This window comes from Anopheles funestus, chromosome 2RL, assembly GCF_943734845.2.
Source record: "Anopheles funestus chromosome 2RL, idAnoFuneDA-416_04, whole genome shotgun sequence".
Classification (NCBI taxonomy): Eukaryota; Metazoa; Arthropoda; class Insecta; order Diptera; family Culicidae; genus Anopheles; species Anopheles funestus.
Genome location: NC_064598.1, coordinates 25579744 through 25605730, shown reverse-complemented (window position 1 = coordinate 25605730; position 25987 = coordinate 25579744). Strand labels below are relative to the sequence as shown.

Genomic DNA, 25987 nt, shown 5'->3' with positions numbered 1-25987 from the left:
TGTTGTCGCTTTTTTCAAGCTGCTTTCAAACTGTTTTTCAGGGGGAAGAGGGTAAGTATGAAGTGTGCAAAATAAGCAAGAATACTGTGTTGTTGTTAGTGGTTCTACTTTTCTACTACGTCCTTGTTTTTTAATCCCCACGTACGATCAAGCATTCTGATCGAAGCAGTATCATTACAATCTATCTCTCTCTCTCTTCGTTATCTCAATTGTTTGTGTCAATTTTTCCCTCAACCATCGCAATTAAACTTACGAATGATTTTTTAAAAAAATATATTGAACAGAAAACAGCCTTTTAAACAAAAAAAAACTGGAGCACACACACACGCATACATACACACGAAAATATAATGTAAACGTTAAGTTTGTTTCTTTAACAATAATGTTCCTAATGATCAGATTTGGTTCGACCTGGAGACGAAAAAGAAAAAAAATACAAGGACACAAACATGACAAAAGGCAATATATAAACTAGGGTTTAATAAAGTTCCACAATTCAGAAGAGAATGATCTCGAATGGTTCGTTACTCTTTAAGGGCTAATTAAAATGAAAGTTTACTATATAACGCAGGCAGATATTGTATGATGTACAGATCAAGTACAGCTATCACATTATGTACTGCATATGTTAGGACCATAGTTGACGTGGGTTACATATTAATTTAACGAACAATCCTCACACTATGTCGCCGCTTGCTTTGTTTTAATCGAATAGTTGTTGATTTGTTGTTTCTGTTTTTCGTTTGCCTTTTGCCAATGGATGTTCCTATGATTGAATGGCTTCAAAAAAGTCAAAGTATTGTTTGTCCTCTGTTTTTGCTTTTTTTTTCATTGTTTCGGTTACATGTTCAGTACCTAATGCTTCTACATATGTATAACCAATGCATAGCAAACTAGGCAGTTAGAAATAGTATGCATTTGTTTTTCTTGGACGAAAGTAGCCTACAGTTAAGCAGCGTGCTATGAAAGCAGAGTAGGAAAGTAAAGACGAAAGACTAAACATAATTTTCACTTCCACTATTCACCAGTCTAGTGTGCGAGTGTGCATGTGTGTATGTGTGTGTACAGGGAAAGTTGGGAAGAAATTGAAACTGTAAGTACACCTAGAGAGATGTACAAATTTACTGATTATGATCAACCACAATTAGCAATGGTGTCCAGAGAGGGTATGAAAGTGTGAAAAAAACATAAACATAAAAAAACAATTGCAAAAAGTAAATTACACTGTGCTGCTGTTGGCGACGTAATTCGGTTACATGTTCGACCGATCGGTCACATGTTCGATCACACCCATTCGGTTGTTCCATGCTCCATGTTGCTTTAGGTTCGCCGATGATCGCCACCACTATGCCATCTTTCATCTCTTCTCCGGATCGGACCGAGTGCAGTGAAACGTTGAAGAAGTTGACCCGCGCACGTACACACACAAACACACATCGCCCGCATTTAATCCATCCGGCAATCATCTCTTAGTTTCGTTTTGCCCCATTATTGACTATCGCCCCCCACCATACGTAAACAGAAAGAAAAGACGACCATTTCACACATAGCACGTGTTTTCGTCAAGGAATTAATTTTATTGTTTTTTTTTATTTTTTTTGACAAATGAAGCCTTTGCATTTGTGAACCGAGAGACTCTTATTGACAACTTTAAAAAAAAAACAAACTAAAACGAAGCACATTGTTTGCATTGTCCACAGTAGCTACTATTATCGTGTTGCATTGTCCCTGTTGTGCCGGCGCAATTTGCATATGCTGTGTATAGGGGTTTTTTTTGTTTGTTTGTTTGTTTTGTACACAATTATCCTCAAATCTTGCAGAAGGAAAGAACTTTTAAAAAACACACACACATATACATATATGTTTGCTTGTTTTGTTCAAAGAGGCCAGACAAGAACGGACCTGCTCTATAAGATAAAGTGTGCACATGTACATGTACCCCGCGTTTGATGCCAGGTGAAAGAATTGCGCCTGTACATTATGCAATACTCCATCTATATTTGCAACATTGGAATTCCATAAGAAGTATAATTTTTATCTCATTTCTAGACGTTACTGTTCTAGAAATACCGACAATAAAAGTAGGGAGAATGTGGTGCAATCTATGGGTCGGTTCGATTATTGCATGGTTGGGACAAAAAAAAACATAGTGGGTCCGCACAGTTCCCCTCTCTTTACATGCTTAATCTTTGCGCAAAAGATGCGAATGCACATGCACATTTGGGACGTTTCTACTAACTGTTTCTAATCTGCTTTTCACTTTTTTTACGTAATTACCATTGGTCTTGCAGGATGTCGTTGCTGTTTGCTGATCTTTTGACTTGCTTGACAATTCGCTATCATTAAGACACCGCCGTGTATGACACCGTGGTCAGCTTGGGTGTGTGTGTGTGTTACTTCCGGTCACACACTTTACGCATTCCCTCCTCTACGGTTTAACAATGTTCATTTACAATCATTCAAACTTATGCTAAACAAATAAATGTGCCATTCACATCAAAGACGTGGTGTTGCTTATTAGAGTGTTTTTTTTCCTTCTTCTCTGGCATATTGTTCCATATTGTAAGGGCATGACACTTCTCTACCATTTTCTGCATTTATTTGCACTATCTTTTGCTTGATTGCAGTGCAACAGTTGGGAGTGTGCGAGTCTTTACCATTACACATCTGGGTTCAAATCACAATCAGCAACAAAAACTGTCCATTCCGTTTTGGATAATTAAAGTCACAGGCAATCTGCCTCCTAAGAAAAAAAAAGCTAAACTGCTGGAGAGGCCTAATCCGATAACGGTTGTACAGCCCCCAAAGTAAAAAAAAAAAGAAATAAGAAAACGTTGTTGTTTTTTTTTACATTCTTATTTATCGCCAAAACTCCTCAAAAGTGTTTTGTTTATCCTTCGTTACACCATTGCCTACTGTGACAGAAAAAACGGTTGCATATTCTTTGCCTGCTTCTCTTGCACCTGCGTGCAGGGGATGAGGGGCTTGTGTGTGTGTTTGTGTGTATCTGTATGCACTCTTCTGCCCTTTCTTGTCCCATTCTTTACTATCTTTCGCATCTTCTTCCCTTTGCACTAAATGTATAGCGCAAGTGTTTCACCACTTTTATAATTATTATCAATTATTATTATCAATTACACATTAATTCTCGTTTGTTTTTTCCCATTATTCATACCTTACCTACCTCCGAATGTGTATATGCACGTGTTTATGTGTTTTGTTTTCTTTTTATCTATTTATGGAACTTTGTGTGTGAATGCGTAATGCGTGAGTAATTGTGTCTGTGTGTTCGTGTTTTGGGGGAAATGTTGTCAAACTTACTTCTTCCTTTTGTGGTAAATTGATTTATCTTCAAGTAAACCTTCTACCCTTATGTATGAACGTGTCCTTTGTCCATTACTTGTTTGTGGATGGTGTATATGTGTGTGTGTATGTGTTTTTGTATTTGCATGTATGTAGGTTAGTTAGTAGTATGTTTTTAATAGCATTATCCTCTTTCTACTCTTAATTTATTCTAATTTTTCGTACACAATGTATTTCATTTCTCTCTCTCTCGCACTCTCTCTCTCTCTCTTATTCTTTTTGTCAAGGACAAAAAGCACATTAAACAATAAAAAATAAAATCCTTTCTTATACACGTAACTAGTGCTTGCTTTTCCCATTTCCGTGTTTTTTCTTGTATTTCGCTTTTTTCCATTTCATATCTCAACTGTTTTATTTATAGAATTACAATTCACATTTTGTTTTGTCAAATAATAGTATATAAACTAATACACCTCTCTTGTTCGTACCTTTCGTTACTTTTGTTGCATTGTTGCTCAATGTTTCCCTTAAATTGCTGGCTGTTGCATTTTTTTTTGTTTTGCTATCGTTTTTTCTTCCTTTTTGTATGTATGTTTGTGTGTGTATTTTTATTGCATTTTATTAGTTTACCGTTTTTGCGCACTTATTATCCACTCCTTCTTGCTGTGTTTTGTGTTTTGTTTTGTTTTTTTTTTGTTTTTCTTGCTTTGCATTGCATAAGAGCTTGTCGATCTAAGAAAATTCTTCCATATATACTTCATAATTCTTATGCATTTCTACAGTTCATTACAAAGGAGTGGTGGTAGTCACATTTGCTTACTTTGTTTTCGTTTTACATATATATTTCGCCCTGGGAAAGTCTGGGACCTCTAGTGCTGTATCTGTGTATGTCTATATGTGTGCCTAGCTCTCCTTTTCTGATGCTCTCCGTCAGTGGTGTGACTGTGTACAACATGGTGTAGTTTAGATGAACATTTTTCATTTTCGTTTTTCTTTTTGTCGTTACAATCGTAAAGGTAGTAGCAGCATATATATATATAATATTATTTTCATTACGATAAAAACTAATGTACTTCTGATGGTTCCGGCTTAACCGAATGATGATTACTTGGATCTGGGGCACTAAGAGGCTGTTGGTTTTGTGCGTTTTTTTTTTTTCATTTGTTTGTGTGTGTGTAATTCGGCGCGCACAGGTAGTACAGTAGGTAGATCGAATCGCAGCGAAAAATGGATGCGGATGCGGAAAAAAGAGGATAAATGGATAGAGAACGTACCGATTAGTAAGAGTTAGGTGTATGAAAACACAAAAAAGAGATTTAAATACAACAACCGATACCATCTTCGTTCACCAGCACACGCACGCAGATGGATTTATGGGTGGAAAGAAAGTCAAACAAGAGGGATCGTAAAAACCAGTGGATCGCGATTGCAAAGGGTAGAGAGGGGCAAAGAGAGCCCAAGGAGGAAGGGTTGGGAAGAGGACAACTCAAACAAAAAAGAGACAGTAGGAAGGGTGAAAAGGATGGATAGGACTATACCTTCCATCTTTTAAAATTTCATAACTATGTAAAATAACTCAATTCCTAAGTTATCATACTTACAATCCCTTTACTAACTCGTCATCCCAATATTACAATTATTTAAAACTAAAATACTAAACCCGTCGCTAAGTAGGAGCGCAAGAAAGCGCACACAAGCAGCGCAGTTCAGTACAATATCGATTAACAATGTACAACAACTTAAAATTGTACTGCGAATGCAACAAACAAATATCACTGTCTGGACTATATATTTCAAAAAGCTACTGCAAATCATTTCCAACGCATGTTTACAACATTCATTGTTTGATTTATTCGTATTTAACGTAATTGATTTGTATTAAAGAAGCTAAATCGTACAGTGCTTCCCGCTCGAGTAAGGTCTTTCATTTCACATAGTGAAAAGGATAATTCGTTCATTCTTCTTCCTTTCGATCGGAGTTCTTCGGTTTTTCAAGGATCTCCGGCTCGACTACTTTCGTATCGCGAGCGATATATACAGCGCCCTCTGTTGGAAAATATAAAAGACCAACGATCAAAAATCGTATCGACCGGTGGGTAATACTCAATGTGCACTTCAGATGTAGATAAAATTTAATATACACATATATCATACAACTACAATGACGTAAGAGAGACAGAACGGTATCATTAAAAAACAGAACATGTACAACATAAGATATTTGTAGGAAAAAGGAACAGTAGGAAAAAGGTTTGGAACTAAAGTTAAAAAAAAACTTCATGAAAGGTAAGTGTGTGCGGCACTAAATGTATGTAGAAGAAACAACACGGCATCATTAAATGCTGACTGTGCGTAAATAGAAATACTTTTTCTTCAGCTTCTTTACGATCACACAGGATGTTCTTAATCCGTAGCAGCAGCTTGATAAATCCGATCACCACTCATCATCTGTTGTTTCTTTAACACATTTAGATTAGCACAGCTTACCAGTTTCCTCCTGCTGGCGTGGTTAGTTAAGATAGTGGCGGTGATGGTGGTGATGGTGGTGCCGACATTGGCCGATAGTTGTTGTAGTAGTTTCGGAGAAGGAGGAGGTGGTATAATACCTTGTGGTGGTGGCGCTGTAACAGCGGAAACAGGCGGTATTACGGCAACGGACGGTGGCGGGGGACCGCCGCCGCTGGGTGGCGCATGCGATCCTGCACTGTGTGGTGCCTCGAGCGGTGTTGTACTATGGGCTTGCTGTAATCCACCTGAATAATAGCCGCCATTTATACCAGCTATAAGTTTTTTTCTTGATTTGTAAATTATTATTTCACTTTTTCTGCGTATATGAGATTTTGTTTTTCATTAAATAGAGAGATTTTGTTCTTCAATGTACTGTTTTTTTTTTGTTTTTTTTTAGTATACAACTAGTTGGTTAAGTTTGTGGTTTGTTTATAAATTAAAAAGCATGACAATGAACAACATCACTAGAAGGTAGTAGTTTTTACTATTTTGTTAATCATCGTTTTACTGTTTTGTGGGATTGGCATTTGTGTGGAATCAGTATTGATGGTTGTGGTGGTGGTGGTGGTTGTGATAGTTTGATTGGTTTGTGGAGATGTTTATCGAAAATGAACCGAAGTGAAAGGCAGTGAGAATGCAAAATCGCTTTTTTGCTATTTTGTTTCGTTTTACATTCTGTTGCTCAAAATACATTCAGGAGTGTCATAAGCAAGGTACGTGGAGCAACACTTGAAACACTACGACGGTTTTTCTATATTTCACAATTTACGATTTTCGTCTTGTTGCAACAAATTGAAGGGAAGTTTTCAGAAGTTTAGTATTTTTAGCATCTTTTTAATGTACGTAAGTAGTAAAACGGGTAAAAGTTGTGTATATGTATGTGTTTGTGAGAGGTTGTAAACGATGATTGCGAGGAGGAAAAGTTTCGGGAAAAGTTTGATTTTCGTGTATGTGTGTGTATGTATGCATTTATAGTAAGTGTGTGTGTATGTGTGTGTGTGATCCTAATGCAATATCGGCGGTAGAAAGCAATGGGAGCATGTGTTCGTATAGTGTAACGGAGAGTAAAGACAGCGTAACGACAACGACAACAAACAGAAAACAACAAACAACAAATCGGACAACCTGTGACTACTAACCTTCTGAGTATCCGCCGGCTCCACCGCCCGTCGACGAACGCAGGAAGTATTCCTTGTTTACGCAGTTCCGGAGACATTCCGGTATATTGCCAATGATTGCCCGTCGGATTTCGCTCGCCGCCATCTCGCGCAGTTCCGTCGTGGCCGCTTCGCTGTAGAAGGCAGCGTGTGGCGTACAGAGCAGGTTGGGGGCATCTTTCAGGGCACCCTGATTCGGTTCGTTCCCGATATTGCGAGTGTTTGTTGTGCGCACATAAAAAAGAGAAAATTAACAACATAGCATACATGTTAGTGAAACCCGAAGCAGAATTAGCTAATGGCTTCTGGTTCCCTTGCAAAGAGATTGAAGCCATTGGCTTTTTTTGTTGTTTTTCACTCGCTACAATATTTGTCCTTTCCATACAAGATTGTGCCGACGTGTATGAGGTTCGTATATTGGATTCAGCATAAAGATTATACAACATACTTTAAAGCGCCTCAAATAAAGAGTGGAATAGCAACTCATTTGAAAGATTTAAATCGAAGTTTGAAAGTTAAATGAATTGTATAAAATTTAAATGAATTGTAAAAAAGAGTAGTAAAAACTCTTCGTGTAAATTTCAATCAACTCACTCTCTAGTAAGATTTCATACCAATACATAAAGTGACATTTCAGTTCTATATCGACGATGAGTGATTGTCATTCATCCGGGAAACAAATGTTGCAATTGAAATGCGCGATCTTCTTTGGTCTCTTCGCACGTGTACATCCGTCTGCCTCAATCATCGCATGAAAAGAACTTTGTTGTGTGTTAGTACGCAAATGAGAAATGATGCCCTAGCCGGAATTGGGTTAGTTATTCTAAAACACGTTTGTGTACGTATGTTGTTGCTTTTGATTTTACTGTCTTCAACATTACCTGGCAAAGCAAATCTAAACATGTTATTGGACCGTAATGAGATCAAGTTACTGGAAAGTTATAATTTTCTATGTCAAACGAACGTTACTGTCTAAATTTTCTTAATAATTTATTTCCTCAAAACTATCAATTGTTGATAAACGTAAATGTAAAATTGCGAATGTATATAATAGTTCTTATTACAGATGAAATAAAGTTTTCTATGGTTAATTTCATTAGTTGTATACATTTTGAATGAAATAAAGCATTCCAGGGTGGAACAAGCGCGAAAACGTCAATCGCGTAGAGCAAACTATAAGCTAACTTAATTTTTAACTAGAAGTTTCTTGATATTGTTTCTTTAAAACAAAAACCTGTGTATCCTTATGCGAACGGTCAGTAGAGGAATGAGAAAAGCGATATGGGATGATTCAACTAACAAAAACAATAGCATCAACACAAACGGTATGTAGAGAAAAAAGATAGTATAAGTAGTAGAATAAACCTGAAATACATTGTATGGCTCATTCTCATGAACGTCTAGTGCTGCCGCCCGGATTCGACCTTGCTTCAGTGCGACGGCTAGCGCCTCGTCATCCACCAGGCCACCGCGTGCCGTATTTACCAGGAATGCACCGGGTCTCATCTACAATTAAGCATAAGTACAAAATATATTAACATGATTGATTTGGTCCGCAACGTTGCGAACGTGTTTGCGCGCACGCGTTTGCTCCGTACCTGTTTAATCGTAAACTCATTGATAAGGTGATGATTATGTTCATTTAATGTACAGTGCAGCGAGACGCAATCGGAGTGGAACAGCAGTTCTTGCAGTGTGTAGACGCGGTTGAGTCCGAGCGATTTCTCGATACCGTCCGGCAGGTACGGATCGTAGAAGCTCACGTTGAAGCCGAATACTTTTGCTCGCAGCGCGACCGCACTGCCAATGCGTCCCAGTCCAACCAACCCAAGTGTATCACCGCGTATTCTGGCACATCCCTGAAGCGAACATTTGCAAAACGAAACAGAAAATTAAACAAACGAAACATCAACTCCCACTACGATCATGAACGTTTTGAGCTTCATTGTGGGATCTCTCTCTAAGGAGACCGATCCGTTCATTGCGAAGCCAAAGACTTACCTGCGCTGCATCTCGCACCTGTTCCGGGCCTGTAAATTTCTTGCCTTCTCGCACCATGTTCGCCAACCAGTAGGTCCGCCGGTAAAGATTCAGGATCAAGCACATGGTCGTATCGGCGACCTCCTCGACGCCGTATCCGGGCACATTGCAGACGGCGATACCGAGCTCACCGGCCGCCTTTACGTCAATGTTATCGACACCGCTACCAATCCGGACGATTATCCGGAGGGCTTTGAACTTTTCCAGATCCTCCTTCGTCAGAATGATTGTGTGCCACATCAGTGCGCCGACGGCTTCGTTTAATACCTGTTGATGGTTGAAGACGAATTGTAAAACGAGTTTGCAGCAGCACTATTAGCAACAGTAACTTACTTTTTCATGAATCTCTGATGTGCTCTGTGCATCGCAGAATGCAACCGTGGCCACATCCTTCAGTATGGGCATCTCAATCGAACAGTCGCGCCCATCGAGCAGGGCGACCAGTGGGCGCGATTGCATCGGTCCGTTCGAAATTGGCCCGCGGACGTCACCCAGACGTGATCGTTTCGGCATCATTGTTGTTACAACCACCGTTCTGCCCGGCCAGACGTTCGGCTCGGTTTGTGCGCTTGTTTACTTCCGTGTTCCGCCGCGTGCGAACCACCGAACCAATCGCTTCCCGTCCGTCCTTCTTCCCGTTCACTAACACACAACACAGAACACAGGATATTCAATCCTTTTCCTATTGTCTCTCCACACTCTTTGTTCTCCGTTTTTTTTTTCGTTCTGCAACACACCCTTAACACGCACGCACTCACTGCGGACTAATGTTTGAAGAATGTCCACAGGAGAGAGGAAGAAGAAAAAACACCAAGACTGCCGGAAATTTTAGTAGTTCTTGGTGTGTCTAAACCAAGGATCTGTTGCTCAAGAGCAAAACTTGTGAGTACACGCACACACGTCGTGGTTTTCGCATGCACTACTCATTCACACACTGCTTCACACTTTCCCGCACGTAAACGCACTCCCGACACACACACGACACACTTGGTTGCTATGACGTGTTGCTTTTCTACCGATCATACAGTGGTCCCCGAGTCCTTGGGTACGCTCTGGACGAATATTGAAACAAAACACACCATAAACATTTGCTGTTTCAACTAAATAAAAACCGAAGAAAAAAGAAAATTAATGCTTTATACAGTAACGTTCGCATAGAAGAGATCAAATATTAATTTGAAAAACTAAACAAAAAAAACAAGTCAGATATGTTAATTACAAAACGCGATATCACAACAGCGGGAACAATAGCTATTTTTTTAACGTTCTTTCACTCATAGAAATCACACATCTAAAAGAAAGAGCTAGTTCCCATGAATGGATTAAACACAGTATCCTATGGAAAATCCTTGGAGAAGAAGTTCGTCATATGCCGAGGTGATGCAACTACAATAATCTGTAATGAAAGAAAAGAGAGAAAGAAAACTATTATTAGTAACTATGTGCAACGTGGGGCATCATAACAAGGCAGCCGATGAGCCGGGAAACGAACGAAAGGAAAATGGGAGGAAAAAAACCCCCCAACTTAATCACTAACTTTTCTCATTTACCCATTTCTGGCCCGCTCAACAGCATGGAGGTGTTGCCGATAGTCACCAGACGAGGAGTGTGCCATCATATCAGAACAGAAAAGTTTATGTTTCTTCCCTTACACTTTTAGCTACTTTCTGTTGGAAAGTTTTCCCACCTTCGTACCACCCCACCCCCCGGGTTTAACTTTGTTCATCTTCAATCTTTTACTTTTTACTTCTTTTTTCGCCATCTTGCCATACACCCGCGTTTGAGTGCTCCAGCGTGCACTTCTTCTACTCCTATTCAATTCTTGGTCAAAAACCATAAAAAAACAACACAAGAAAAAAGGTCACAATGCCGTTGTCGTTCTTGCTCTGCGATGCTTTTTTGCATAGCTTTCTTCGCACGCGTCTAGGTCGAATGGAAGAAAGTTTTTCGCTCCCAGAGAATGCATATCTGGTACGAAGTTTTCCAAGTTCTTCGAAAGTGGAAAGGAACCCTTGGAATGGAAAGCAGTGCTGGGGGAGGAGAGATAAAAGCAAACGCGTGGTTTATCCATCGTCGCAGAATAAAAGCAATAACAACAACAAAAAAAAACGCCGGAAGTTTGATGAAACCGCGCCATGGTACACAGCCACACATACCTTCGCCACCCGGGGAACAACACAACAAATGCGCGCGCGATCGGAAGGCACCAACCGTTGACAGAACCGTTCGATCGGACCCGCTGGGGGGAGGGTGGTGGAAGGAAAACAGAACACACACACCCTGAACAGCGCAGGGTACAATAAAACGAAAAGTTTTAATTAAAATGTAATTAATTTACAAGCTCCCAACAAGTTCTTGGGCGAGGAATGTTGAACGAGGAGTCATGATTAAAGACGAAAAACCACCTACAAAACCGTACGGATGGGCAGACGCTACTGGACAAGGTGCCCGGTATGTGTTCCCCGGTCTGGCCGGGGTCCTTTTTCCTTCCATTTCCAGGGAAAAGCCATTCGCGTGCGTTGATAAAAGGGCGAAGGAGGGTGAAAGACCCAAGGAACGAACGTGTGGGGACTCAGTACTGATGGAGAGGGTGAGGTGGGTTTGTTTCCATAGTTAATAAAATTGAAAAACAAGAAACAAACGATGTTGTGCCGAGATTTTGCTTCTACCAAAAGTTCGATGAAGCGAGTTATTCGGTCAAGTGGAAAAGTTTTGTACAAGCAGCTTGAAGGGAAGACGGAATAAAACCAAAAAAAAAGACAAACAGTAAAGAAGCAAATAAATGCAGTTCGAAGAAGGTGGCTGTCGAGCTGGTGGGAATAACCAACCCCCATCCCTTCCCTCTGACAAAACTTAGCATAACATTAATTAATTTTCTCTCTCACCCAACGCAAATGGAAATCCGAGAAGAAAAAATATTACGATGTGTGTGAGACTATTCGGGCACTTAAATAGGTAAATAAGATACAAAACATCGTGAAAATAACCGTTTCCGAAATCAAATTAGCATATCCTTGTAAGCATTGTATGTATTCGCTATGGAAGCACTGTACGCGGATGTGAATATCTTTTTTATTAAATGTCCTTTCCCCATTTCAGGGTATACAAATGACACACACACACACTTTAAAGACAGGGAAAGGCGTTCATAAATGTTTGCTTCAAATTTTCAAGCCGGAAAACGTAGCAGAAAATGCCAAACGTTCAAGGGAAAAATGTTTCACCTTAAAGCTGAAGCTTGGTATACAGTGTCCTGGATCTTTCTATGGCGAGAGATAAAGTTGTATGTAAAAGTATTCAAGGAACAGTAAAAAAAACACAAACACACACACACCACAAGGAAGTTATTGCGTACAGCGAGATAAAATGAAAACTCATTTTTCACCCCTCCTTGTCATTTGTACCGTTTGAGTGAATGAGACCGTTAGAGAGCATATTCAGACTGTACCGAGCTCTCTCTCTCTCTCTCTCTCTATCGCTTTCTCTCCTCCACACCTTTTTTCTATCTCTATCGTTATTTTTACTTATGCGAAGGAAAACTCGTTGAAAAGTAGCTTTAATGGAGGAGAAGAATTTTCACGCCAGTTTAAAGAACTTTTGCAATCGAATGGTTTTGCACTTTTTGGGGAAAAGAAATTTAACTGGAAAAGTGAAACTTCGTACCCAGAATTGTATTGAACGAATTCATCGTTCGTGTAGCTGAGATCGCGTAAACGAACACCACTTTTAAAATTTTCCAAACCATTTTTAATGGTATTGATCGAATTGTTTCTTATGAAAAGTGCTCAAAACCATTGATAAAAATATTTACAAAAAAGGTAAATAAAGCAGCAAGATGAATTAATTATATTATCCCTCACACAGGGCATATCTCCCACAATGGAAGAAAAAACTCTCGTTTAAGCGGCAGCCTCCCACACACAGTGAAATTTCTTCAGATCATTTCTGTATCGCCGTTTTTCTTCTCTAAAGAAAAAAAAGAAATTCAAATATTATATTATATAACCTTTGACGGTTCTGAAATGGCACCACAATGATAATCTGCAACACTTGATAGAATGATTATATTTAATTTAAAACAGGAAAATATGATCAATTTTTCAAGCGGCCAATGTAACCGGCATTTCTTCACAAACAAAACAAAAAAAAAGCATTTGGTCTCCGGTTTCGGTATGGCGTCGCACAGCCTACTGGAAAAATATGAAGAAAATGCTATCGCTCTCTTTCCGTTTTGGAAAACAGTGTTGCCAATCCAAGGTTGCTTGGTCCCGGAATCGAAGCGTGCGCGTTTAGACTTTGGTGGAAATTTCCATGTTGTTTTACTTTTTTAGTGATTCGTGTCCTTCCCCCACCAGCCCCATCGTTGCACCACATTCCTCGCGCATATTATTCCTATCCGTAAAATGTACCACATATACGAGCAAAAGGGACAGAACGAGAGCATTGAAATTGTTGTATCTTGCTTCTGTTTATACAAACACACACACGCGCGTTACAATCTAGCCGGCATTTTCACTTTGGGTAATATTGCGCTTCATTCTTGCTTTCGACTACAGTCACCCAAAAACTTTATCGGAAAAGTTGGGTAAGCTTCCGATACAGTTGAACTGGTTTTTGGGGTGGTGGAAAAGCCACCATCAATGATGACTTTGCTAGGACTTTTCCTCTACAACCGCTAGAAGAATGGGAGTGCGTGAACCGTGCCGCATAGCCAAAAAAAAACACACACAATTTCCCAACTTTCGTACTAATACTTTCGCATACAAACGCCGGACGAAAAGTTAGAAAAGTAACTTTTCGGCATCGGCTTCAATTGACCTCGGCACAGTGAGAAAGAGTGGCTGTGGGAGAGAGAGAGAGAGAGAGAGAGAGAGAGAGAGAGAGAGAGAGAGAGCGCGCACATACTGTCCCAATATCCTACCTATCCCACAAAGTTGTTGGGGGGGAGGCACAAAAGTTCGGACGACTCCGGGAGCCGTGGCAGAAGTTGTTGTGCGAACAAAGTTTGCGCCGGCGACAGAAGTTTTGGTACGCGAAAGTTTGATGGGAAATTGTACGCACCAACTACAGCCCACACCCTCCAACCTCCTCGCTCTTCTGCTCTCCTTTCAAACCACCCTCTTCTTGTCCCCGACCTATGGAAAGTTTCGCGCGGATAGGGTTTTAGAACTTCCGCAGGCAAATTGGGGGATGATGAAGTTGCAGCCGCTTTTTTCCCCTGCTTGGATGTATGTTGGGGCGATGTTTGTTGTGAAACGTCTGTCCTCCTGCCCTCAAGTTCTCAAGAAAAAAAAGCCGGCTTTGAACATTCTCTCTTCTTCGGATAACTTTAGAACCCAACTCTTCTCTCTCTCTCCGGCTCGGCGTTAATCGGTACGGCTTTTACGAAAACCTTGACTTCCGTCGTTCCCCGCCCGTCGTTTCTCGTTTCATCTTGCACATCGTGTTGGAACACTTTGGAAAATGTTTGTTGCAGTAGTCTTCAGCATACAGCAGATAAACATCATGACCGAGCGAGACGAAGCACGGCACAAGGAGCGAACGCACAAGAAGTTTGTAAACTTCCGTCAACTAACTTTTCGTTGAGCCGCGGCAGCAGCAATTGAGGTATGGTTGGGTTTTCTTCTTGGTAGTCTCCCCCCCTTAAACCATAACCCTCCGCCCCTTGTAGTAGTCGGGAAAACTGGGCAAATGCCGAAAGTTTGGTGAGAAAAGTTTAAAAACCCGGTAAACTTTTCTTCGTGCGAGGCACACGACCGAGAGAGGCTGAAGCACTTTGGGGAAAACTTTTGCCAGCTGTTGTACACGGTGGAGTGAGTGACGAAGGGAGTCAAGAAAAACGGAAAGAAAGTGGAAAGAAATTCATCGATCGTAAATGTATAGTTGGTTTTGTTGTTTTTACTTTAATAAATGCTGATATCCTAACAATAGAAGTTCTGATAATACTTTAATTCTTCATGTCTGGGCGAATACTTCAGCAAGAATCACATCATAACATTCTTTCCCTTCTCTCTCGCTCTCGCTCTTGGTTTGTATCAGAAATAGCTTCGAGAAGTTTACCAGTAATTGATCCAAAAGCCATTAAGCACAACAATACATAATTATCTTCCATTTGCCCACTCTCCATCGCACCACCCTTCGCGGTCAGAGAAAAATCACCCAACGGTGACAAACCTTTGTGGAGGCCATTTTTCTCGGTCGTGCAGGAAATGGAAGTGGCAGCAGAAATGGAGATTAACGCACAACAAATAAACCTTACAGGAAAAAGAAACGAAACAATTGTGTACAGTTATTCACGGTGCAAAAGTCTAACGTCACCAATATCATCGTGATCATAACCGTGTGATGGTTGGTTGTTGGCGGTAGTTTCGCTTGACAGTGTGTCTCCCCTTCCTGGGATCTCGCTATACTCTCTACTTCCCCCACCCTTCATCCCCCTTCCTTTCCCAACAGTTAGTGCTATGCTGCACATGCGCAGCCTCTTCCGGAATGTTCTCTCCTCTACCTCGTTGTGTCCCCCTCCGTTCCACCATAAACCGTCGCGGTTTTCCCAGGTCTCACACACTCCTGTTCTGACCGGCCGTCTATCCACTCCTATCGGGGCGATTGGAATCCATTATCCGGTTGCCACCTTCGAAGGACAACCCCACTAGCATCATCTAACGGAAGGACCGGCAACAACAGAATGAGTCTACTGGCGATGCTAGATGATGGAAAGCGAGATGGGCAAGCGCAGCTAGAGAGGTAAGAGACCGGGCGCCTCCACAGCCAACAACATGGGTTTCCAAACGTCGGCGTCGCAAGCGTCACATAAGCGCCACCGGCGAGTGGTGTGCGACCGGAGCACGGTGAAGAAGAGATGGTGAGGTTTTTGGGTTGTACACGGGTTTTTAGTGGATAAATTTATGAATCCCTTCCCATTTCCTGCTTCCTGGGTGAAAGGCATTGGGAGGCATTCTCGTTGGAAGGGAGCAATTTGAGAACGCGCATAACGAAACAACAACAACAAAAAAAGGTAAACGTAGTGAGAGTGTATTGCAAGTAAATATTTATTGCTGTAAAAACCTCGCCCCGTGTAATGGCTTACTGCTCTGTGTATGTGTGTGTGTGTGTGCCGTCCAGTCTTGTTGCCATTTTCCTTACAGCATGACACCATCCCTCTAGGGAAAATTATGCTTAAAGTTAAAGTATTATTTTCCTCGCCTGAAAAACTTTAACAGTTAATTTTTCCTTTTTTTTTGGTTGAGTTTTCTACGTTTTAAATAAGGGTGAGAAGGAAAAGTTTTTTTTCTTTTTTTACTTTATTTAATGAGATTTAAATAACTTCCTATATTTCAACTAAACATTACATTATTAAGCTTCATAAAGCATTTAAAATCATTAAAGAAAAAAAAGTTCTTTTACACGCCACCATGCGTCTCCATTTAATGTGGACGCCAGAATTTCCACCCATACTTTTGTACTTACTTTCACATGCTACTCATTTTCATTCATTAACAACAAAACGCCACTATTTATGATTATAATAGGGGATGGAAAAAAACAAGCCTACAACTGTTTATGCTTTTTTGCATAAAGACAAAAGACTCCTTTTCTGCTGCCTGCTACCAAAAACACGTTACACAAAAGGATTTCACACTTTCCTTCCGCACACTCGGAAATGGCGCAAATATCGGAGGAGGAAAACCTCTCCAAAAAAAAAGAACCAACCCATAATTGGGAGAGTTTGGGAAAAACAGTTTCCAAAAAAGTTTGTTTGACGACAAACGTTCGACGCCGAGTCATGAGAAGCGAGACGTGCGTGTTTTATTAAAGAGAAGCGGGGAGATAGAGAAAAGTTTTCCATGATTTTCCCAAAACTAGTTCGAACTTCCTCTCTCACTTTGCTTCTCGGGTTCCCGCCAACACCATATGCTGTCCGCCTCTGCTTTCAACGATGGGAAAAGTTTTACAGCCAACTTTGATTCCTTTCCACAATTTGTCTTTCTACCGATCCTTTGCCACCCTCAAACCCGCCTCAGAGTAGCCTACTTCGCTTTACCTTAGCAACCATGTGCTACCTCTGCTTTTTCCTGTTCGTCCTGTGTCCCCCTTATGGAAGCACCATCGGTCGTAAGTCTTTCCAAAGCAGCGTATGCTTCGATCACTACCGGAGAGAGACCACATCTTAACAGAAGGCGAACGGAATTAAGGGAGATGAGATGTTGGGTAAAGTGTCTCGCGGCAGAAAAACAATACAACGTCTCCCACCCTCGATCCAACACACACAGACACATTAACAGTAGCAAGAGTTTCATCCGGACAAAAGTTATGTAAGTGTACAACAACACCAAATTTTCACCCTTTTCTATTCCACCACACCTTCTTCCCACCTACGCCCGGACTTGTCTGTCGTTTCTGCCCTTTTGCAAGACCATTGTGGTCGAAAAAGTATCCGGTTGATTCATCCAAGCGCTGTAAGCTTCAGTAGAATACCATCACATCCCTTTTCTACATCCGACTGGAACCAAACACACCCTCAAACCATTGCCGACTTCAACCACCCATCATCGATCGACCATTTTTTTTGAAGAACAAGGAAAAGTAGGCGAGTAAAAATTGTTGAGCAATTTTGCCCTTCTCTTTCCAAACGGACGGACTATCGAACCACCCTGTTGGAAGTTTTTCCACACATTCCACACAAAGTTAGGAAAATCAGAAAAGATGCCGCTGCACTGGCGAGACGACAGCTAGCGACAATGTTGGTTTTTTTTTCGTCTTGTTTTATGTATGTGTTTGTGTCTAGCAGAGAAAAAAAAGAAAAAAACGACCCGTACGCAGGGTTACACACAGTATGTTTGTGTCGGGGAACGGCAAGATAAACTCTCTTGGGACGCAAAACAGCAGCCGTTAGTCGTCGGCTATATAGCGCATCATCATGTGGAAACTTTTGTTTTCTTTCCTTCCCATCCTCTTTGTGGCTCTGCAGGAAGATCATGCCAATCGGATAGAGATAGTACTACCGGGGATGTGGGAAAAACTGGAGCTCATGGTAGAAAAACTTTTCTGACTTAACTCATTAAATGTAGCGCAACACAACAAAAATGCCGAACTGGAACAGGTGCGGGACGATGCTAAACTTTATACTAGGTATATACTTTTTGAGAATTTTGAGCTTAAAGTTGGTTAAAGTTTCAAATTGTTACTTTTTTTTTGAGCTGTCTGATTCTTTTACTGGTCGATTTTGTCTTAACAAAAACATAGCAAAAACATTGGAATTTGAAGAATTTATAGACCAAAAATTTCCTTTTCCAAAGTACGCCGGATATATGCAAAAACAAGCTGAACATTTAACAAACTGAATAGCTCAAAATAAAAATGCGTCCCCAAAACGGAGCTTCAATTTTAAGATTACGATTTGTCTCAGAGAGATCCATCTTAAGGGGAAATTAATTACCTCACTTAGAGCAATGCTTTTAGATGATTTACCTCAAGGTGACTTGAGTGTAATTTAAAAAAAAATATCATTCACATTTGAACATGGTCACGCTATCTCGATTCGCTTTGAAACAATTATTGGGCATTCTCAAGAAGAAAAAAACACTTTTAGATTATAATAGAACATTCTAGATATCTGGGTAAAAATGAAAAGAAAGAAGTGGCGAATACTTTGGAGCGATTTTGTACAAAAAAAACACACATTTCCATCCCTAATTACTTCGTAATTTTTTTTCTTGAACAGAGATTTTCAGCTAGCAGAGCAGCAGGGGTTTGAGTAATGGAAATGGTTTTTTTTCTCCCTTTCTTTATTTATTGCCATACTTTTTTCCCCTTGCAATATAGGGCAACTTTTTCCATCCAAATCATTGTTGCGCTAACGGTAAAAATCCCAAGCACTAAAAAAACAAACAACGCTTGCATTTTCATATTGCTTATCACGCGTAATAATTTATGCTTCTTACCATAACAGTGCCTATTCCGTTTGCCAATTTCTTTCGAATGCAGAAACAGCATAAATAAAGCGACACACCTCCCCTTCTTCCATGTTTGGTTTGCGAAATATCACACATTTCCTTGAACCATATACCAGCTAATAACCAAGCATGAATGAGTACCACGACCCCATGCACATGTGCAAAAATAGAGAGGGAATGAGAGGGAATGTAACAGAGAAAAGTAGGGAAACAAAAAGTTTGATAACAGGGAAAAGAACAACGTTTAGGAAACGATAGATACAGATAAAGAAAATTTGTACAAAACAATAGGAAACACTTTATTAAACACAGATCTTTTTGAAACAGTAAGCCATTTGAAGGGAAGAAGAGCAAAATTGGTTTATCATATCTTTATTCATCGACAACAGATATCGTTACACCCCTGCTGAACGACCTTCCACCCCAAATTGCCACAATCCCGGATCATCAAAACAACTTTACACAATCTTACTTTTCTGCAGCATATATGCATTTCTTTTATCTTGCCGTAACTCTGCTGACCTTGCAAACTTTTCGTCCCGTTTGTCGCTCAATGTTTCATAATGGGCAAACGGATCCGCCGCCCAACTGCAAGGGATGTTTATAGATGCGTCAGCAGAACCGTTCTAGTGTCGATGTAAAAGGATACATTTTTTTTTCGTTGTTAAGGAAGCAAACTAGCGTAAAAAACACACCGTCACGAAGTTGCTTATGTGTGCAGAGTAACATTTTGCACTGATAGCAAATATTTGAAACACTGAACAGGAATAAATGCTGGACACAGAGAAAGAATGTTCAGCTCCCCAAAGGGGCATATATGGCTTTTACATCAATTCGCTGGAGAAAAAGGAATTTTCTTTAAAAAAAAAATAGAAAAAAATAAAACGTTACACCAAAGCTACTCTCGTTTACATTGTAACAGTATGTTTTACTCTACATATGTATTATGTTAACAAAAACAACAACAAAATCTCATGCAAATACGACCCAACTGTACAACGAAGCGACCCTGAGATGGCGTCGTTTATTGTGTTTTTTCGTCGGTTTTTGCTACCGCAAATTGTCGAGCTAAGAATAGAGATCGATAACAGTAGTGGTAGTGTGCGAAATATTTTGCATACATTTCATTTTTTTTACATTCGTCTCCCAAAAGGCCACCCCTCTCTTCACGCTTTCCTACTCTTTAGTTGCCATCGTGTTTTCATCTGGCCATTTCCTCTTCTCTAGCGCTATTTCAGTAGCAATGAAAATATGCTTGTACACACGCCAGGTGAAACGAACCATACACAAACAAAACATCGTTTTTTTGACAGTAACCCCACCACCTTTGTGTGGGAGGTGGGGGAATGGGGGGAGGGTGAGAATGAAAGAAAAAACACCCTCTTCCAACACGTTTACGATCAGATGTTCTACGGAACGCAAAACAAACACCCATTCTGTAAATTAAACGAACATTTCGCACTAGAGCGTCATAGCAATTTATGCGGTACGACGAAACTGGTGCGATTTTTCTTTATGTGTAGTTTTCTTTTTCTCTTGTGTGCAAATTTGTTTGAAAATAGAACGGATACAAACTTAAAGGCTAGCTAGCATGACGAACAAGAGCTAAGTTCAAGAGCATCCTCCTCCCCTGTTCAGAGCGAGAGAAAGGTCACTCCCACGCACGTCCCTAACATATTTTTGGTGTTTTACATTAACAAGCATTTAGATATAGTACCTTACATCATATGTGGTAGAGGAAAGAAATAAAGGAGCGAGGGGGGAAATCTTTTAACGATATGTTTTGAATTTGTTGAATTTTTGTAATTTCCTGTTATGTGAAAATCGGATGAAATCTTACTGATAGTTGTCTTACTTTCGAGAAACGAAACCAAAATACAAATGTAATTGAATGTGAAAAATTTCACAACATTCCTTCAATCCCACCAAACTCTGAATAAATGACTTGATGCCCGCAAAGCCCCGGGTTTGTGTTGCGTTTGCGTGTGTTATTCTCTTTACTTGACCCATTTTCCATCAATCCATTATCATTCGCAAAATGACACTGTCAATGCAGGAAACATTTGGATGACAATTCTGCTGACAACCTAATATCAACATTTACGAATGATTGTGAACCTTTGTGTGCGAATTTTCCAATAAATTCGCAATATTTTTCGCTCCACTTGTTCCAATTTTTCCTTAGTTTGTTTGGATCATAAGCCACCCAGAGTGAGGGGGTCTGTTGTTTAAACGCTTAAGGCATGCTCCCCATAAACAGCACATAGTTTAAAATGTATTTGTCACGATTTAGTTTCTTCACAAACCAAACAGCATCACGTAGCGCCATTTTTTAAGAAATATGACACACTTCAATGACGTGCGCCGGTCAGCTCAAGATGCAAAATATGCATCATATGAACTTATAAATATTAGATGATTCAATATGTATTTGCTTGATAGTTACGTTGGAAAGCAATCAATATAACCCAAAGAACAGTTATTGATTTAAACCGCACTCGTTGATAGAAACGAATATTTAGCATAAATTGCTGATTTAATATTGCACCAACTTAACATTCATATCGTCATTAATCACGTTAAACCCATAACCGATGGATGAATGCATATTTAAATGGGATGCAAAAAACAAGGTCCCCTCCCGAAACACAATCCCACCCCACGCTCACCGCCCTTCTCTGACTCAAATCGGAATGGTTTTAAATTTAGTTCATATTTTCTGGTGCTGCTGCTACTGCTGCTTGTGTGTTCGCAACAACCCTTCAGAAGCACGGTCATTGTCTGCCGTGTCGTCTGGTCTTTCTTTGCCGGTTGAATATTTATGTCGCTGGCAACGTCAATAACCGCGCGCCGCGCAACTTGAGAAGAAACCGGAGGAGATCGGAGGAGATCGAGGCGCGATACATGCGCTTGGGGGTTTTGCTCTTGAGGATCGCGATCGTTTTTAGCTTTTTTAGCTTAAGGCGAGAAAGCACGTTTGGAGAGCAGAGAGCATAGCACACAGCGCGAACGGGGAAAGAAAATCGTGAAAACGACCCGCGCCAAGCTAAGAGTTCGCGTCGGCAATAGCTGGCACATGCTAACTACGCAGATGTTATTTAAATATACAAACATCGTTGAAGCTATTTATAACCCGTACATCCCAAGAGCGCAACATGTCTCCTCTGCTGTTGCTTCCTCCATCCCGACGGTTCATCGCGCTTCATTATTGTACATCATTCTCGCACGGTAAAGCTTTTCCTTCGATCTGCATGTGCCAAGTGAGGTGGTATATCTTGGAATAATATAATGATCACAAACACGGGCCCTGGGTTTAGTAATGTTGGTGCTGCTGCTGATGATGATTATGATCGGGCGCGATCGTTGATCAACTGGAGAGGCAGAAACTGGGAATGTTTGCATTTCTCTTAAGTTACGCCCCGGTAAAAACCCTTACCTCCAATTGCCTTTTTTACGCATTTTCTTCATAACAAGAAATGGCGTTTGTGGTTAGCCAAAGAGCAATTCTCTCTTCCTTTTCTTGTCAACATACGAATGCAGGCGTGAATTACGCAATACTTTATATGGGAGTTAATGCTTTATGAGAGAGTGAAAAACTTTGTTACAAATTTCATTACACCCACCCACCACCACCACTTCGAGTCACACTTTTCCCCGGTTTAGAAAATATAATACAACTTTTCAACGACGCGTCAGCAAATTTTAACAACCGCCATCAATTTCTCATTATAAGCGTCACCCTAGCCACCCCCTACCCACTACAGAGGGGTGGTTAGCATAACTTTAGCAATTCAACCAGCCATGACAAGTACACGCACACACACACATACGCACGCAACAGAAACAAGCGAACTTAAGCGAATTGGACCAAAATATTATTCGTGGAATTTGCCGCCTCACACACAGAACTGTGGAAAAGGCAACCGAAGTAAGGGTGTGGGAAACAGGCAACATTTTCCGACGTGTGTGGGGAATTTATTTCCGACCGCACACATTCCAATGCATTTTTAGATTGCAAGGCGAGGGCGCAGAATTTGCACGATTATTAAACTGCGAAATTTTTCGATAACGAAATATAACAAATCGACGCTCAGTTGAGTCTCGGTTTTGTAAAAAAAAAATGAATGAAAAATGAAGAAACATACATTTAAACAAAGCTAAACAAATGCGCGCTCACTTCTCACTAGCAGTAAGCAGAGTGAGAAGATGGTTTCTCACCCTTTCATTTTGGTGAATGCATTTTGCCCCACCAAGCACGCGTGCTCAGGGGGTTGGAGTGTTCTTATCAGGGTGTTCTGCTCGCCCTTCGGTAACTGTTGTACGACTAAATTCACAAACGTGTGTGTATAAGTGCTGTATGAAAAAAGCATACCAACAGCAAAGCTTCTTCCCTCACCGGACGTCGTCGTGTCTTCGGGAATCCGCGTCAGATGCCCTTCGAAACAAGGTCTTGTCACCGTGTACAGTGTACACAACAACCTTGAATCGACTCGAAAAGGTACACACACAACCCATTCTCCCTCCTACCCTCGTACAATCCCCCTTCGTAAAACATCATCACAGTTTAACCCAACAACAGGGCGCGAACGACGCGTTTCTTTCCTACTGTTTCTCTGTTGGGCTGTGTGTGTTTGTTGTTGTGTCGAGTGTTTCGATCATCCTCGATGATGAATACATGGTGAGGATTGAGTGTTTGAAGCAACTGACCGGGTGCAACAGTGCAGCTATACGATGACAAACTATGCACAAGCAGAATGCAGAAGAAGAAAACAGTAAAAACTGACGCATACAACCTCGAGCAATAGGATAAATAACAAAAAAGTGACATATGAAAGAAGTCGGCGTTTATCGTCTACCATCAACATCAACAGTACTACCATTTAAGTTCAACTGTAATGTATTGTTCATCGCTCTAAATGGCAACTTTTTTTGGTGAGTTATTAAGATTTTTAGTTGCAAAAATTATGCTCACGGATTATGAGAGACTTTTAAAAGAACTCCTTATCAACCACTTAGACTAGATCAATTAAATTGAATAATTCATCAAACAGTTTCATTCTTGCACTGCATCATGACGAATCACTTCCAAGTGCCAACAGCCACGGTTGGATTTAATAACAGAAGCGACAGCGCCACCAAGGTCACTTTAGAAGGCACACGGATTGAAGGATGATTTCTTTTCCCATCTTTTCCCAAAATGGAGGAAAAAAGGGTGTACAATAAGATGCTGTTTTGAATCGCAAAACCAGAATAAAAAATCACGATCATTCACGCAACGGAACGAGAAAGAATTAAGAAATAAATTGGAACGCCGAAAGTTATCTTAAATTGTTCTTCAAAATTCAAGTTTGTTGCAATTACTGGGGTCTATGATACCTTAAGTTAGAAAGCTAAAATTTTTAGCCCGGATCTGTCAAAACATCGAGCAGAATCGAGCGGGAAATTGTTGACAGGTAATATCATCATGCATGGATTCCTCAAGGACCTAGCATTTTGACATAAAGAATTACATTAGGCTGCAGTTTTGTAGAACCGCGTTTTGACGAAACAGAAATTACAGCGTCGAAATGTAGTTCGAAATATAGGCATAGCACAAGTAAAAATTTCTATTATTTTTCATAAAAAGCTGAACATAATTAAATTCATGTAATTTCATTGTTGTTTTAAATCCAAATTCAATCAACATTCAGCCGAATCAAATATGGCCTAACCTGTTTCAGACCTGCTAGAAAAATGCCTTGTTTTGACATTTGTCGAGCAGCTGATCGAAACTAACATTAGACAAATTTTCTAATCTGAAATACGCAGGCTTATTTTGCTGAGCGGTTTGTATGGAAAACATGCAGCAAATAAGCCGCGAAACGTCAAAGTCCATATAAAAAAACTAGTGGAAGGTATCATAGACCCCACTATCATAGAATAGATGTGTAAAAGTCATACAATCGGGAAATAGTAACAATGTGAACAGAATGAACCGGTTCAATCAAAATCACTGCTCCGTTAGTTCTTGCGTTAACCCCACTTATCTCACACAGGAAAGCGAATACGAAACCACTGACTGTGGAAGGTGGGTTGTAGTAAAAAAAAAATAATAAAACAGTCACCATGCACCCTCAAAAAGCTCGGTTATGCACCGTTGCAGACGTGTTGCGAATTAAAAACAAAAATGCTGAAAAAGGACGTATGTGAGGTCTCAAAAAATTGTAACGAAGAATAACGTACGATGAAGAGGAAGGGAGAAACCGAACATGAAAATAAAATTCACAAAGAGAAAAAAAAGACACCCAATAAACGTAGCAAAAAAACACTTCAAACCATGAACAATAACGAAAGCAACAAAACAAGGGTTAAGGTGACCGAACATTGAGGAAAAGAAACACGAAACGGAATCATGATGAAATGCAAGCAGCAGCAGCAGCAAATCGGTCAAAAATAATAAAAGTAAACGCGAATACACAGACAGTGGAAAAAAAGCCCAAAGCAAAGAAAAAGGAAAGAAACGAAGCTTCCACGTCATCGGGAGTGCTACAGCAGAAGACTAGAAGAAACCAAAAAAAAACGGGAACACTAGCAATAAAAACAATACCCCAATGAATGGGTAACGAAGTGAACAATAACAACATAAGAAACGTGCAGAAAAGTGAGACACTATCGTAACGAATAATATGTAACACAGCATATCGAAATGCGGCTTGGGAGAAAAAGAGACGCGAGCCAACCAACCGCCCAATCGATCGAAACATGATAATCGGAGAAGAGCAAAAAAAAGGTAAATGAAGAAGTGAACTTGACAGCGGGAGAAAACTAGGGGGAAGGGTGGGGCGTTGGGGGCATAGATTGGTCACCATCGTCGGCGCGTCACCATCCCTTCCAAGCTTCTTCATGATTCAACCCTCTTTACCACCCCACTCCAACCCTCCGTCTCCTCTCCCGCCTCCCTCATGCATACATAATCTTCTTCTCACTGGTGATCAACCCCGTGTTTCTTCCATCTTTGGCTCTTTGCCATAAAAGTACAACAGACCG

The 25987-nt window shown here is 40.5% G+C and overlaps 1 protein-coding gene across 13 annotated transcripts in view; it reads right to left on the bottom strand.

The window, feature by feature from the left end:
• Positions 1-25987, bottom strand: part of LOC125760950 (C-terminal-binding protein) — a 45301-nt gene that overhangs the window by 1001 nt on the left and 18313 nt on the right. For 6 of the 13 annotated variants that reach the window (XM_049421577.1, XM_049421575.1, XM_049421578.1 and 3 more), the window contains exons 2-7: positions 9342-10108; positions 8970-9275; positions 8567-8827; positions 8334-8474; positions 6951-7158; positions 5910-6083 (exon numbers count right to left, since the gene is read on the bottom strand). In XM_049421577.1, the coding sequence (XP_049277534.1) occupies positions 5910-6083; positions 6951-7158; positions 8334-8474; positions 8567-8827; positions 8970-9275; positions 9342-9524 (1273 nt within the window). In that variant the 5' untranslated portion in view covers positions 9525-10108. Of the gene's footprint in view, positions 1-1223; positions 4434-4469; positions 5350-5909; positions 6128-6950; positions 7159-8333; positions 8475-8566; positions 8828-8969; positions 9276-9341; positions 10109-25987 lie in introns of those variants that run through there. The other 7 variants (XR_007418071.1, XM_049421583.1, XM_049421582.1 and 4 more) reach the window with 7 other exon arrangements.